This window comes from Eschrichtius robustus, chromosome 10, assembly GCF_028021215.1.
Source record: "Eschrichtius robustus isolate mEscRob2 chromosome 10, mEscRob2.pri, whole genome shotgun sequence".
Lineage (NCBI taxonomy): Eukaryota > Metazoa > Chordata > Mammalia > Artiodactyla > Eschrichtiidae > Eschrichtius > Eschrichtius robustus.
In genome coordinates, this window is record NC_090833.1 from 33,272,261 (window position 1) to 33,287,186 (window position 14,926).

Consider the following 14,926-nt stretch of genomic DNA (forward strand, 5'->3'; position numbering starts at 1 on the left):
TTCTAACATATTATTCTTTGGGAACCATCAGGAAGAGGGATCTGTGGGTTTCAAACTGGGTGACAGGGAAAAGCAGATGTTTCTACCCTGCAGCCCTGGGCAAAAGAGAGGAAACAATGACCCTGGAGCCCAGAGGCAGAGAGAGACCAAAGGGGAGGTCAGGGTGAGGGTCCCGAGGGTTCCGCAGAGCAGAAAGAGATCCACTGGGGTGGACCCAGTTCTACCTGCATCAGCTATGAGGCCTTGGGCAAGTTCCTTAAATCACTCTCTCTCTGAGCTTCAGTGTTCTCACCTATAAAATGAAAATTTCAGAGCTACCCTGAAGGGCTGCTATAAGGATTCACAAGAAGAGAGTTTCATCAAGTGGCCAGGAAAGAGGTCTTGGGGCAGACCTTCTTGTCTTGCCACGTGGCCCCTTAGTTATGTGAACACAGGTAAGTGGGAACCCTGTCCTGGGGTGTGCAGAGGTGGCCTGTCAGAGGCAGTGGGGCTCTTTGCTAAAATGTATTTGTAACCCCAAAATCAACACTTGTGGTGTCTTCATGCTTTCAGTCATTCTCAAACATGACAGTCACCCAATGTGCACGTTCCCAGCTGAGGTCACGTCTCAGCTCTTGTCCTGAAAGCAAGTGTCCTGTTCATGGTCTATTTAGTGGCACAGTTTTCAGATTGTTCTGCATTGTGTTGGTGATTTCACTGTTTTAAATGGCCCCCAAGCGTAGCGCTGAAGTGCTGTCCAGTGTTCCTAGTGCAAGAAGGCTATGATGTGCTGGAGGGAGAAAATAGGTGCATTGTATGAGCTTCACTTGGGCGTGAGTTCAATGTAGCCCATCAACAGTATATATTAAATAAATTATTTAAACAGAAACACACATAAAACCAAGTTATGTATTGATCGATCGACAAAAATGTTCACCTGCGAGAGGTTTGCAGGAATCTAACCCTGTACTTCCCCCATGAGCAATGGCTCAGTAGTTGGTTCCAAATTTAGTGACTGCAGTGACTGTATGGAGCATTAACTACTGTGAATAGTGAGAATCAACTGTCTGTTGTTATTGTAAGTGAAGGAATAAAGTTTTCCCATACAAGTGTCATGAGCACCCAATTTCCTCTCTATTTCTGGAACTAGATCCACTATGGTAGGAGGACAGAATTAGCTGCTATTGTTCGGATGCAGCCAGATGGAGCGTGGGTAGGCCGGGGAACTCACCAAGCGGGCCTGGGGGTTGCGATGGTAGTAGAGCTCTTTAAATTCATCCATCCACACTTCAGCTGCGCGGACACTGTTGGCCAGAGCCTTGTTGCGGGAGTAGGGAGCTTGCCTGGGGAAAACGTGGCCAACGTGCGAACACGGGTGTGTCTCCAGGGTCCCCCCGCACTGCCAGATCTGTACACAGAGCGGGGAGGAGGTGTGGGGTGGGGAGTGAGTGGGAAGTCAGCTGCAGGTCCACAACGCCCAGAGCAAGGAGGCTGGACACACGGAGGTCATGGTGAACACTGCCAAGGCCTCACCCTCCATGGGGCAGGGGGCCACTCCCCCAGCATACTCAGGACACAGGATGCAGTCAAAGAGCAAGAAAGCAGCCCCAAAGACAACTAAGCCATCGGAATCCAGACCCCAAAGTCCATGCACTAAGGCTCATGCGCTTGACTCCTAGGAGCACCCACAGTGGACCTCGCTGGGAACTTACTTATTATGTAAAGCACAGGCTGATTACCTGGTCTCCTAGCCACAGAAGATAGGAAAGCAGCAAGTAAGAAGAGAGGTTTGGAAGGGGGACAGGAAGAGCTTCTAGAGGCAGACAGAGTAGCCTGACACCTGGGGAAGAGGCAGAAAGACCATTAAAAGCACACCCCAAAACTCAGCAGGTGGAGTCATCTGGAGCCTTTTCATGCTGGGGCAAACGGCTGTGTATACCCCATTGTCCCCTGGATGTATGACCAAGGATAGCATCTGGTGCTTATAATGCGGGGGTGGGGGTGAGTCCTCAGTGGAGAGTCAAAGCCTTGTTTATTAACTCTTTTAAAGCAGGAAACCATATAAAATATTTGTAAAGTTTTAAATTTTCCATTTAAAAGCACGAACATCGACATAAGGTTCTGATACTTAAAATGCAAGATTCAGTTAACTAGAAAATCCACCCAAATGCTTGGGATTTCCCAAAGGGGCATCTGTGGATCACATACAGCAGAATCAATAGATGGGCTCATTACAAAAGGCAGATTCCCAGTCCCTACTGTAAATCTATCAAATCTGACTTTCCAGAGACCACGCCTGTTAATCTGCATTTTTAACAAGTTTCCCTAACAATTCTTCTATGTGTCAAAGTTTGAAAGTCACTGTGCCAAATAAAGAGGCTACTTTATCAAGCAGTCAAGCAAATCAAGGCTCCAAAACATGGGATCAGGAGGCAGGGACCTGTGTTTTGGTCCAGTCTCTGCCATGCACTCTTTGAGTGACCTTCAGCCAGTCACTACCCGCCTCCGGCCTCTGTCCCTCCCCTTTGTGGAGTGAGAGGAAAGAACTAGGTGAGACTTGCAAGACCCTTTCCAGCCCCAAATCTATTAAAAGTGTATTTTTTTAAAAGTTTACACAAGAAGACAGGTGTGATTACAGGATATGTGTGCCACTGTCATCTTTGAGGATCGTTGGATAAACTGCCAATATGGAGGAAAAGTCCACCAGGCTCTCCTAGCAAATACATCCTTCCCAGAGAGAAAGAGAACAGGTTAAGAATGAGTCCAAACAGAAGACTGGAATACTTACTCTAAAGGAGAATTCGAGGTTTTCTCCGCCCCAAACTTCCATTCCTGTATCATAAGACCCCAGGTATTCAAAATATTTCTTACTCACGGAAAACAGCCCACCAGCCATGGTTGGAGACCTAGAAGCGTGTGAATCATAATTCAAGGTAAGCAGCAGGAAACCATCACAGTTAGTTGAATTCCTTCTCACCATAAGCCTGGAGTCCATTCATCCACATAAGCATACCCTGAGTTCACGCTCTGTGACTGGTGCTGAACTGGGCTGGAGGCACAGACGTGCCCCATAGCCCCTGCCCTGGGGAAGCTCGCAGACATCTCACCAGGCAAGCACAGAGCAAGGTGTGGGATGACTAAGGCCAACCTAGGGCCCAGCGGGAACGCAGAAGCAGCCATGAGATGTGGAGGGGGGCGGGTAGGGCTAAGTTTCTCAGAGGAGGCACAGTCTGCAGCACAAAGGGGAGTGAGCCAAGAAGAGGAATGGAATGGTCCTCCGAGAAGACAGGAGCATGAGCAAAGGCCTAAGGGTGAGAGAAACCCTTGTACTTCTAGGAGCACAGACAACAAGAAGAGATGAGCAGAGAGAGACCAGGTTCTCAGAGGGTGGCAGGAGTAAGGGTGCAGTGGCCTTGCTCATGCAGTCACAGTGCAGCCCTCACAGATGTCCTTTAGGGGCCAGTAGAGGCCATTCTGGCATCTTAAAGCTCCCCAAGGGCTTGAGCCTGTCCTGCTGGAATGGCCTCCCCTCCAAGACCCACATGGCCAGCTCTGGCCTGCTGCCTCAGCCAGCCCTGTTTTCTCCCTGCTGGGTTCATCTAGGAGACGGCACTGGTTTCAGAAATGGCCCAAGGCTTCCATCCTATCCCCGCAGAAAGCTATAGGGTCAACACACCACAGAGATGCAGAGGAATAAATTTAAAAATGGGGAAATATATAACATGAAGAGCCTAACAGTTCAAAATTTTAAGATCCTCCAGTAGTGCTTCCGGGCCTTGACAAAGTATTGGCTTTTTCTGCACTCCAAGCTCTGAGCCAATGAGAACAGGACAGCAAGACTATGGAAGATAAGGTTCTAGGCTACAAAGCATTTTCATGTGTGTTCATCCTAAAGGTTAGGAAATAGGTAGGGTGGATATGTTCATACCTATTTCACAAGTGAGAAAACTGAGGCCCAAGGATATTACGGGAGGGGAAGGATAGCTGGCCACAATGTCCCTGAGCATGTGCGTGCGTGCGTGCGTGCATGTGTATGGGGGGGCAGTTCGTGTCAGCATCACAGGCTGCATATGTGACCCTTGATATGATCCTTCCTACTTGGTGCCTCAGTTTCCAAACCTGCTAAATGAGGGGTTGGGCAGGATGCCGCCCCTCAGGGCTCCCACAGAAGCCTACATGTCATCCTTGAGTCCTCCTCCCCTCATTCCCATTCAATTCCTCCCAATTTTCCCACCACAAAGTCTCTGGAGTCCACCATGTCCCTCCATCTTCTCCTGCACCATCATCTCTGAGCTGGAAGACTGCAACGCCTCCCAGTGGTGCCCCTACCTGCAGCTCCACCCCCTCCAGGCCCCCACCCCCCATCATGTGGCATCCAGCACAGACTTTAAAGAATGCAACAGGCTAAATAAGGTCACTTCCAGCTCAAATCCCTTCAGTGGCTTCTGAACACCCACAGTAAAGTCCAAACCCCTTTCCCTGGCCTTCGAGGCTGGATATAACTTGGCCCCATTCACCTCTCCAGCCCTGTCTCTCAACACCATCTCCACAGTCGTTCCTCTCCAGCCAGCACTGGGTCATCTCAAGGTCTGGACTCAGGTGGAAGGATTCAGAAGGCCAGCTGCCAAACATGGGTGCAGATCTACGACACCACTTCTGGGTCAATACCCCAGTGATAAAGCTGAAGTCCGACCTCCACCGGCCTGACTCCCACATCTGTCTCCCATTTGGTGCTAAACTTGGAAGGAGAGGAAGAAGCCAGACTATGACTTCAACACCTCAAGAATGAGGGCAACCGAGCACCGCTTCAGCCTTCTCTTCTCAGACCCAGGCTCACCCACTGGCCAAAGTTGGCCCCTGTACCCCCAGGTCTACTCATCCCCGCAGCTCAGAAGGAGCCTGACAGTGTGTCCTCAAAATATTAGCCATGGAATTACCATAGCAAGTCCAGTCCTAGGTATATACCCCAGGGAACTGAAAACAGGCACTCAAACAGATAATAGTGTACCGCTATTCACAGCAGCATTATTTACAATAACCAAAAAGTGGAAATAACCCAAGTGTCCATCAACAGACAGATGGATAAATAAAATGTGGATGCATACACAATGGAATATTATTCAGCCATTAAAAGGAATGAAGTTCTAGAAGGACCTTGAAAATACTTTGTTAAGGAAAAGAAGCCAGACACAAAAGGATAAACATTGTGTGATTCTACTTATATGATGTACATAAAATAGGGAAATCCATAGAGATGGAAAGTAGAGTAGAAGTTACCGGGGGCTGGAGGAGGGGAGGAAAGGGAATTATTGCTTAACAGGTATAGAGTTTCTATTTAGGTTGATGAAAAAGTTCTGGAAATATGTGGAGGTGATGGTTCTACAATATTGTGAATGTGCCTGATCTAGTGAATTGTGCATTTAAAAAATGGTTAAAATGGTAAACTTTATGTTATACATATTTCACCACAATTTTTAAAATAAATTAAAAAAAATATATATATATACACCAATATAAAATCCACATATATAGCAATGATTTTTAATAAAAGTAAACAAATACTCTGGAAAAAGAAAGGAGAGGCAACAGCTAACCATCCCTCCTGAGGGCCTTCACTGACAAGTTGGCCAGATGCATGCTCAGAGAAGGCACGCTCAGAGAAGTCAACCCCTGACCTGATGACATCGATGGGGGACCGCATGCGGATCCTCTCCCTCTCGGGAACCACGTGCCACGTGAACACCAGCCTCCAGTCGAAACCGCCAATCTGGGGCTCCCCAGCGTTCCCCAGGTACTCGAAGGTGTTCCAGTCGATCACATCGATCACAGGGCACACCACTGCCAACTCCTTTTCATGGATCCTGAAAACAGTCAGAACAGCCCGTTGCTCCATTGTGTACAGGCAGCAGGAGGACAACTAGGAAAACTGAGAATTAATTCTCCTTAGCCTTCCACTAGAAGGAGGAACACCTGTCTGAGAAAGGCCTGCTTCTCTTATTCCAGGGGTCTACAGCCAAGTCAGCCCAGGCAGGTGAGCAAAAGGGGGCTGCTGGGCGGTGGGGGGAGGCAGGGAGCTAGGACTCTGGCTCTGATATGAAAAGTCCCATAGCTTTAATATTCTGATTCCATCTAGGGATATTCTGGTTAAATTTGAATCCCTCTATGAAAGTCATGATGTCAAAATTAAAGCTAAATTTTAAAATGGAAAGCACATTTTCAGTTTCTGAAGACTGCAAGAGATTTCTTCATTTAATTAAAATGAAACATTTTCAAGTCAAGAAATAATTATCTCCCTACGAACAGAGATGCGCCCAGACCAAAAGGTCTGCTTTGGAGTTAGAAAATAAATTTTAATCCTGCCTCTTATTTGCTGTGTAACATTAGCATTGTCACCTAACCGCTTAGAGCCTGTTGCCTCATGGGTTACACTGGAAAAATATACCTACTCATAGGTTAATGTGGACTCTCTACGGGAATGTTTGTAAGAGGCTGGCAGAGAACCTGGAACTACTGCTATATTTTTCTTTTAACCTTTTTTATTATTAAATGTTACACGTAGTGGAAAATGTGATAATTTCCTTTTGCAAGCATCAGCCTGTGCGTAGTCTTCAGCACATCTCTCCACAATCATTCTTACAAGCCCAGCCATCCTTCAGCAGGCTTCCAGACTGTGTTTCTTTGCATTTGACAGCATACCAGGAAACATGAACTGAGACTGAACCATGTGTGAACACGAGATTTCTCTGGGTTACATTTTGGGGGCAGTTCTCTGGAATTTGAGACCTATAAATCATAAACTTGTGACTTGCAGTCCAGCTGGTTGGAACCATGGGTAGTCTAATTTTTACAAGAGAGGGAAAAACGGGGGGAGCCTGCACTGGAGTAAAGAATTCTAAATCATGGTTAGAGAACGTGCAGGCCCAGTAGCAGTGGTTACTGGGTAGTGTTTCCTGGCATCTTGTGAGCCAGGCACCAGGGATGCCAAACATCCTGCAGTGTGCAGTCCAGCCCTACACAGCAAAGAATGGTTCTGCCCCAGATGTCAACAGCAGCTTATAAAATGCCAGGAGCACTACACAGTTGATGTGACAACCAAAAACATCTTCCACTTCCAAAAGCCCCTGGAGGAAAGGGGTTACTGTGCCTGGTTGGGACCACCTGAGGGACAGTCTACACTCCAGTGTCTCAACTCTGGTGCACACTCAAGTCTTCAGGGAGCTTCTGAAACATCCAGAAAGCCAGGATCCACCCCAGAGATTCAGATCCAAATAGTCCAGGAGTTTTTAAGGTTCCCCAGTTATTTCTAAAGGGTAACCAGGGGAGAATCCCTTTGTCTCCAGGTATGGAGCAAGGACGTGATTATGGGGAATGCTGCCTCGCTCTTTCCAAAGGGTGGGACAGAGTGAAGTGGAATTCTAGATGGCATTAATGAATCAGCTGAAGGGGAAAAGTGCCCCTACCATGACTTTAGACAGGCCTAGAGGCAGCCCTCTGTATGCACAGTGGGGGAAGGGGGAAAGGGTGAACTCACTAGTCCAGGTTCCAGAGTGAGCACCTAGCTGTCACTATGTTCTAAGTAATCTCAGAGTCCATCACTGGCCTGAGGAACCCTGAGTCCTTTCTGCGGGTGAAGCTCACCAGAGCTGAGGGGGAGAATGAGGCAGCAAAGGACCGGGACAGCAGGAAGTGGCAGAGCAGAGCTCGGTCTCATGCAGGAAGAGAGGCGAGGGGGTCCCTAGCTCTTCCAAACAGACCCTGACAACCAAGCGTTGGATGCCAAGGGAAAGCAGTTTGCCAAATGCACAGACTCTGATCCTCTAGCCCTTCACCCACTCCACAGGGAGGGGACCAAACAGAGACCCCCCCAGACTTTCCTCTCCCACCCAGAGGAGCTCTGGGCTTGCCAGCTCAGCTCCTGATGCAGAATCAGTAGGATGGAAAGGGAAAGAGAGAAGAGAAGAGAACAAAAGTAGGCCCAGGGGCAGGTGGGAGGGTGAGTGTAAGAGACTGTGGGACAGCAGGGGAAATATCCTTGAAGACACAGCCATATTTATACTTTCATGACTCTATAAAAAATATATTAAAACAATATTTTATGACTATATTGGTAAAAAGACAAACAATCTAGGCTAGATTCATTATTATATATTCATTATTATGATATTCATTTTCCATTCTGATTTTAAAAGAAATTAACAAAAAAATTTTTTGGGGGGGTCCCTTAAAGTTCCATGGGTGGGTCGTAGGCATTGTAGGTACTGCATGTAATGAATAAGTCAGCCCAGCTTGAAGGAAATACACCGAAATGCATACCTTCCAGGAGTGCAATTCTGTGTGATTGACCATATTTTTTTCTTGGTTGATCATACTACGTTTTCTACAATAAACGTGTATAATAAGCGATAATAAAAGCAAACACTCATCTAGGACCTCCCACATGCTGGCATGTTCTAAGCACTGTCCGTGTATTAAGTCATTTAACGGCCTCCACAGCCCCAGGAGGTAGGGATTGTTATCACGCCCAGGGACAGAGGCTTTGCCCAAGGAGCATCTGAGCCCAGCGCCCCTGCCTCTCATGCCAGTTTGGTCAGGGCCCCCCCTCACCCCCGCCCCCCCACGGACGGTCCACGCACCTCTGCAGCAGCGGCTCCAGCCACCCTTCGTGGCACTCGCAGTGGCAGTCCAGGAAGGTCAGCACGTCGCCCTTGGCCGCGGAAGCCCCCAGCAGCCGTGCCCGCACCAGGCCCTCCCTCTTGTTGGCGCGGATCAGGCGGACCTTGGGCAGCCTGGCCAGCTCGGAGACCAGGCGTTCCTTCAGGTGCTCTGGGGAGGCAAGCGGGACACCGAGGGTCACCGCCACACATCCCCAGCTGCGTCCTTCCAGGGCCTCCCTGTCCCCAAAAGAAGACTAAGTAGACACGAGCCTCCTTTGCTCTGCACCAGGGACGTCCTCACTGCACCCGGAACCAAGGCTGGAAGCCCCTGAAGGCCAGGGAGGTTGGGGTGGAGGATTCCAGAACCACCAAACGCTCCCGCTCAAAACACACGCACATTGAACTGTACTCCTGAAATGAGTGAATGTGTCATGTGGATGTATCTCAATAAAGCTATTACCTCCCAAAATTAGCTTGACTTGTGAACATTTAAATAAAAAGCACAAGAACCATCCAACCACGATTTTTCCAAAAAATCGTGTTAATATAAACTTTGTTCATTTATGTTAATTATGCAATATGTCATAAAATTTTAATTTATATGGAATTATATTAACATAAACTTTATTTATAATAAAATTACGTTAACACAAATTTTCTCAGAAGCACGTTTCAGTTGACACAGTAATAATAATAATAATGGCAGCCAAAATGAGAAAGCCTACTGTGCTAATTACAGTCCAAGTGATTCATATAACTCATCTGAGTCTTATAACGACCCTATGAGGTAAGTACTACTACTGTCCCCATTTTATGAATGAGAACATTGATGCCAGAGAGGCTAAGTGACATGCCGAGGTCCCAGACAAGTGAGCTGAGGAGCCATGATGTGAACCCAGGGACTCTGGCTCGAGACTACAGGCTTAACGCTGCCTCCAGAGCTTTCTTCTAGAGCTGCCCATCCTTGTTAAACAAATCCAAAATTTGTCAGGAGGACATGCTTATCCCATTGCGTAAGAGAGGAAATGAGTCCTTAAGAGTTGAAAGGACGTGCCCACAGCTAGAGCTGGCCCCAGGACTCCCAACTCCACACACAGGCTCTGGGACTAGAGGCCCCGATTCATGCCTCTCGATGGGTAGGTGGAGGCAGGTGAGAACCAGTCAGGTAAAATAAAAATGAGAGAACCTCCCCACATCAACATGGGCTTCATCTCAAAGTCCCCCTCATCATCAGTGAAGGGAAAACTTTGTAAAATGTTCTAAGTTGCTTTGTTGTCTGTGAAATGTTTCCCTAAGTACTCTTGATACTCAAACAAAAAACAAAAAACATTCATTGGTTGATTTTTTTTCAACCCTAAATATAACTGCATATAAGCTAATGGCAGGAATAAGGGAGGTGACTTCCCAAGCAAAGCTAATTAGTGGCAGTGCCCAGGGAACACACAGGAAAACTGTGGTGCAGCCTCCCAGCACTCATTATGGGTTTGGTCTGCATCAATTTTCTGTCTGCCTGAACTGTCTTCCCTCATCCTGGAAGGCGCTGACATCCCTCATCAGCTCAGACTGACCCTGCAGGAAGGGTGGGAGGAGGGGGCAGGGCAGGACTTCTCACCTCCAATGCGCGCTGAGAGGGGAATCCTGCTGGCTTTACAAATTACCACGATGGGGAGGGGAAGTCTTGGCCCCACAGAGCCTTACATTTATGGGAGCACTGAGCTGTACTGGAAGGGCTTCATACTGTATTCCTGTCTGCTGAGCAGCTGCTTGATCCCATAAAGAGAAAATAATCTGATATTTGCTTCTGAATGAATACATTTCTGAAACGTTTTTGGCACTTTGCAGTTTTTTAAATAGTTCATAAAAGCAGAAGTTATCATTGAACAAGTGCCAGCAATGGGCCAGGCCCTGATGTAGCAAGCTACTGCCTTCATCTCATTTAATCCTCAACAATGACCCTGAAAGGTAAGAACTACTATTATGCCATTTTACAGGGCTGGAAGACAAGGTTGAAACTGGTTAAGCTCCTTGCTCAAGGCTATACGGCTGCAAAGTGTTGGAGCTGGGATTCTAGGCTATGTGGTGTGACCCAGAACCAGCGTCTACACAGACATATTGAAAACAACCCTGGGAGGAAAGGAAATGGAGATGCATGCCTACTATAAGCTGGCTGCTACATGGGGTTCTGTCCTACACACGATCTCATTTATTCCTCACCACAGGTCTCTGGTATTAGTGTAGATAAACCCATTTACAGATTAGAAACTAAGGCTCAGAAGACAAGTGACTTGCCCAAGGTGCCATGACGGGTTATGGTAAAGCTCGCCTAAGACCCCTGACCCCAGAATTCAGCACCTTGTAGGCTACACTAGGCCTCAACCCCCAGCCTGGCTTGCCTGCTGCCATGGGGAATGCCAGCTTCCCCTAAGACTCACTCTCCCCATGCTTTTCAGCTAAGCACATGGCCACCCTCCATAGAGACGGCGTTCCTAGCCTCCCTCACAGGTAGGTGTGGCCAGGTGACCCTGTTCTACTCAGTGGGACTGAGGGCAACTTCCAGGTGTAGCTCCCAGTCCCCTTGAAACCCTTCTGCTGACGGCAGTGAGCAGGAGGTGGAGACCCAGCCTGGGCTATGCAGACAGAGGCAGTGCAACCTCCTCGAGAGGAAGGAGACTTAGGGCAGGAGGAGCTGGGCCCTAAAAGCGTGGAGGGGCCACACCTGCCCTAGACTATTACCCCAGATTTGTCATGGGAGCGAGAAATCAATTTTTATCTCATGTAAATCACTGTTATTTTCAGTCTCTGTGAGAACAGCCCGGCCCACCCACCAATTAGGACCTATATACCAGGCTCTGAAGTCAGACAGACCAGCCTCAGAGCCTGAAGCAGCAGATGCCCAATAAGCAGTGGCTCTACCCTGATGGGTGGTCCAGGGGTGGTGATTTGGTTTGAAACAGGCTCTAGCAACCAAGCCCACAGCTCTCCCTCTTGCAGGGCCGTGACATTTCCCCTCACTTAAGCTTAGCTGCCCTCACGTCAGCTAGTGGCCAAAGATGTGCTGGCTGACTACCGCTCCATGGACACGGCTAACCCCAGCCAGGCAAGGCCACGGCAGCCCCTACACCCCTCCCCCTTCCATCCATGTCTGCCCCCAACGTCAGCCTTGCTCCACAGGGCAGCACAGTGAGTCCCCAAGACCTAGCGACCTTCCAGCTCTCCCGATAGCCCTCAGGCAGCTCCCAACAGGCTCCTATTTAAGCTAAACCCCTTAGATTGGCCTCCGAGGCCCCACCTGATCTGGCCCCGCCCACCCTGCAACCTCATCCCCCAGGTCACCCCCCACCAGCCCATGGTCTGACCTGGAGAACGGCTGCTCTTCCAGCTTCTGCACCTGCTGCTTCCAGCCCGGCCCCTCTCCCCAGACCTTCACTGGGCTGCCTCCTTCTCCACACTGTAGCTTCTGGCTTAAAGGCTACCTCCTCAGAGAGGCCTCCCTGACCTCCACCAGCTAGAGTAGGCCTGGTGCCCAAGCCCCACTCGCTCTCCTGCTACCAGTATTCTTTCAGAGTACTTCCTACTCGTGCTATGGTACAGTATCACGTTCTATTACGGTATGCTATGTTATACTGTGTTGTACTATGTGATGTATATATTATGTTATGTTCTTTATATGTTTATTGACCATCTCCACCCACCTCTCTAGAATGTGAGTTTTATGAGAGCAGGGATTTGTCTTGTTTCCCACGGAATCCCCAGCGCCTAGCACACATTCAAAAAACGTTCACTGAATAATAAAGGGCCAGCCTTGGACTGCGTGTGAATTGCTGGATCCCAGGTCACTGGTTAGGTCTGTAGGGACAACCACCACCCTTTCAATGGAATGCCTCTCCCTGGCTTCAGTTCTTCTGTCTAGGCTGCCCCTTTTTGATCTCATCCCAACTCAACATGGTCAAGGCCAAATGCCCCCCTTCCCCTACCAGACCTGCCCCTCCTGCCCTAAACGGCTTTCTTAGCTCTGGGACCACATCACCATTCACCAGGAGACCCAAGCTGGAAGCCCGAGGGTCCGCCTCGCACCTCAGCCAGTTTCTGGGCCTGTGGATGCCACCTCCCGGGCATCCCTCCTCCCACCCGCCTGCCCTGCCCTCCCCTCCCCTCCCACCCGACTCCAAGCCTCCATCTCCCACCTGGCCCACCTCCACAGCCCCCTGGCCTCCCTGCAGAGCTCCTTAGTACCCCATTCTCCACACTCCAGCCTAGAGGGATTCCCCAAAGGGCAAAACTGGTCTCCTGCTTGAAATTCTGCCTTGGCTCTCCCTGCCCTCAGGACAAAGCCCCAACTCCTCGGCCTCGGGTCGAAGGCCTGAGCCCTCTCCCCCCACCCCACCCCCGCTCCTCTCTTGCTACTCACTGAAGCAGCCGGCCCTCTGTCCTTCCTGAACTACTTGCAGATCCTACACAGTCCACACAGCACTGCACCTCTAAGCCTTTCCATATTCTGTGCCCTCCACTTGAAACGCCTCCCTCCACCTTTGCTGTCTGCAAACCCAACCTTCAAGATTAAGGTCAACCATCCCCTCCTGAGCACCCAGGCAGGGTGAGTCCCATAGCACCGTGTGGTAAAGCCCTCTGCCATCACGTCTGCCTCCCCGCACCTGGCTCTGAACTCCCTGAGGGGAGAGGCCAGGCACAGAGGGGTGCAGGAAGCCTGTCCTTCCCGGCCTGTTCTATATGTCCCACGTCACACTCTCGCCTCCCAGGCACAGCCACAGAAGGGCAGGCTCTTCCAAGAGCCCATGTCAGGGGCTCACCTCGATCGCTGTAGTCATCTACAAGGATAACTTCTTCTAGCAGGGTGTCTGGGGATGTCTCGAGGACACTGTAAACTGTCCGAAGGAGAGTTGACCAGGCTTCATTATAAAATGTTATGATGACAGATGTCGTGGGCAACTGATCATAATTGTATTTCTTCTCTTTGCACCTGCGAACACAACACAACTTCAGGAATCAAGACCCCACTGTTGACTGTATGTACCAGGCCCAGGCTGGTGCTGGGGATGGAGTGATGAAGGGGACGTAGGTCACGGTCCTGGGGCCTCCCCCTGGGGGATGGCAAATAGCCTGCTGGGATCTTCCAGAGTACCCCGTGTTCCACTAAGAGCCCCAGCAGATTCTTTAAAAAGGTTTTAAATACTTAATGAGCTTGAACTGCAGATGCTGTTTTTAAGCCTTAAAGCAATTTTCAGATTTGTGCAACGTACAAACTCAGCAGAATCAGAAGGGAGGGGGACTGTCACTTTTCCCCGCCCAAAAGCTCTCCCATCTGTCCACGTCTTTCCAATCCCACTGAGGTCTTTGCTCAGACTGCGCCCTTTCCTCCCTTTCCTGCTTGGCACACTCTCTGTCCTCTTTCAAGAACAACTCACCCCGCCTTCTCAGGAAAAGCATGGGGACACCTGTGTGGGGCAGGTGCTCGCCACTCCTTGCTCCTCCAGCACCTTGCCCACGTCTCCGTTTCAGCAGGTGTCACTCTCCGTGCTCCAGAACTCACCACCACTTGAGTCTCCCCCACCTTCTCCCAGCATCTTTCCTACTCTGCATCCCAGCAGGGGCTATGCTTTCAAAGGTGATGCACTGAATGCATAAACTGGAACCATGGCTAGGATGCGTGAACATTCCAGGAAGGGCTCTGTAGAGAACACTGACTACCCCCCAGCCCCCATACCACTGCCACCACCCGCCCTCCTGTTCCATTCTGTGGCAGTCTCGTGGTGAGGGGTGGGCTGAGCCCACCCATCTCTCTGGGGTTAGGGCTTGGCTGGCAGTGATAAGAACCATTTAGCTCCCTCTTTCTTTGGTAGGTTTTCTGTTACTTTGCACAGAAGGTTCCAGGGTGACACAGAATTCTCTCCTCAGAGTAATGGATGACAAACTCCCAGTGTCATCCCAGGGAGTAGGCAGTGCCTGGAAATCAGGACATGGCTGACAGCAAGATAGGGGAGGAACAGAAACCCACAAGGGACACCAGAAGGACCAGGGTTTGAAGGCTGGCCTGGCTAAAGGCTAGACCAAGGGATGGGGTGGAAATGCGAGAAGATAAATGTTGAAGACTGGCCAGCCTCCGGGGGCAGAAAGGGAAGGTCTTACAGATAAGCTAAGTGCAAGATCAAAAAGATGGAGAACCAAGCAGGGTGAGGGGTGAAACCAACATCTATTGACTATCTACCACGTGCCAGGCACGGTAGCAGTGGGCCCTGCATCAGTCAGTCACCGATCATTTCCTGATCACCTACTAT

General features: G+C 49.6%; 1 protein-coding gene across 1 annotated transcript in view; it reads right to left on the reverse strand.

The window, feature by feature from the left end:
* GALNT12 (polypeptide N-acetylgalactosaminyltransferase 12) overlaps positions 1 to 14,926 on the reverse strand; it is a 38,503-nt gene that overhangs the window by 10,775 nt on the left and 12,802 nt on the right. The window contains exons 2-6 of the mRNA XM_068552359.1: positions 13,442 to 13,611; positions 8,613 to 8,802; positions 5,655 to 5,840; positions 2,768 to 2,885; positions 1,211 to 1,387 (exon numbers count right to left, since the gene is read on the reverse strand). Of these exons, the coding sequence (XP_068408460.1) occupies positions 1,211 to 1,387; positions 2,768 to 2,885; positions 5,655 to 5,840; positions 8,613 to 8,802; positions 13,442 to 13,611 (841 nt within the window). The remainder of the gene's footprint in view (positions 1 to 1,210; positions 1,388 to 2,767; positions 2,886 to 5,654; positions 5,841 to 8,612; positions 8,803 to 13,441; positions 13,612 to 14,926) is intronic.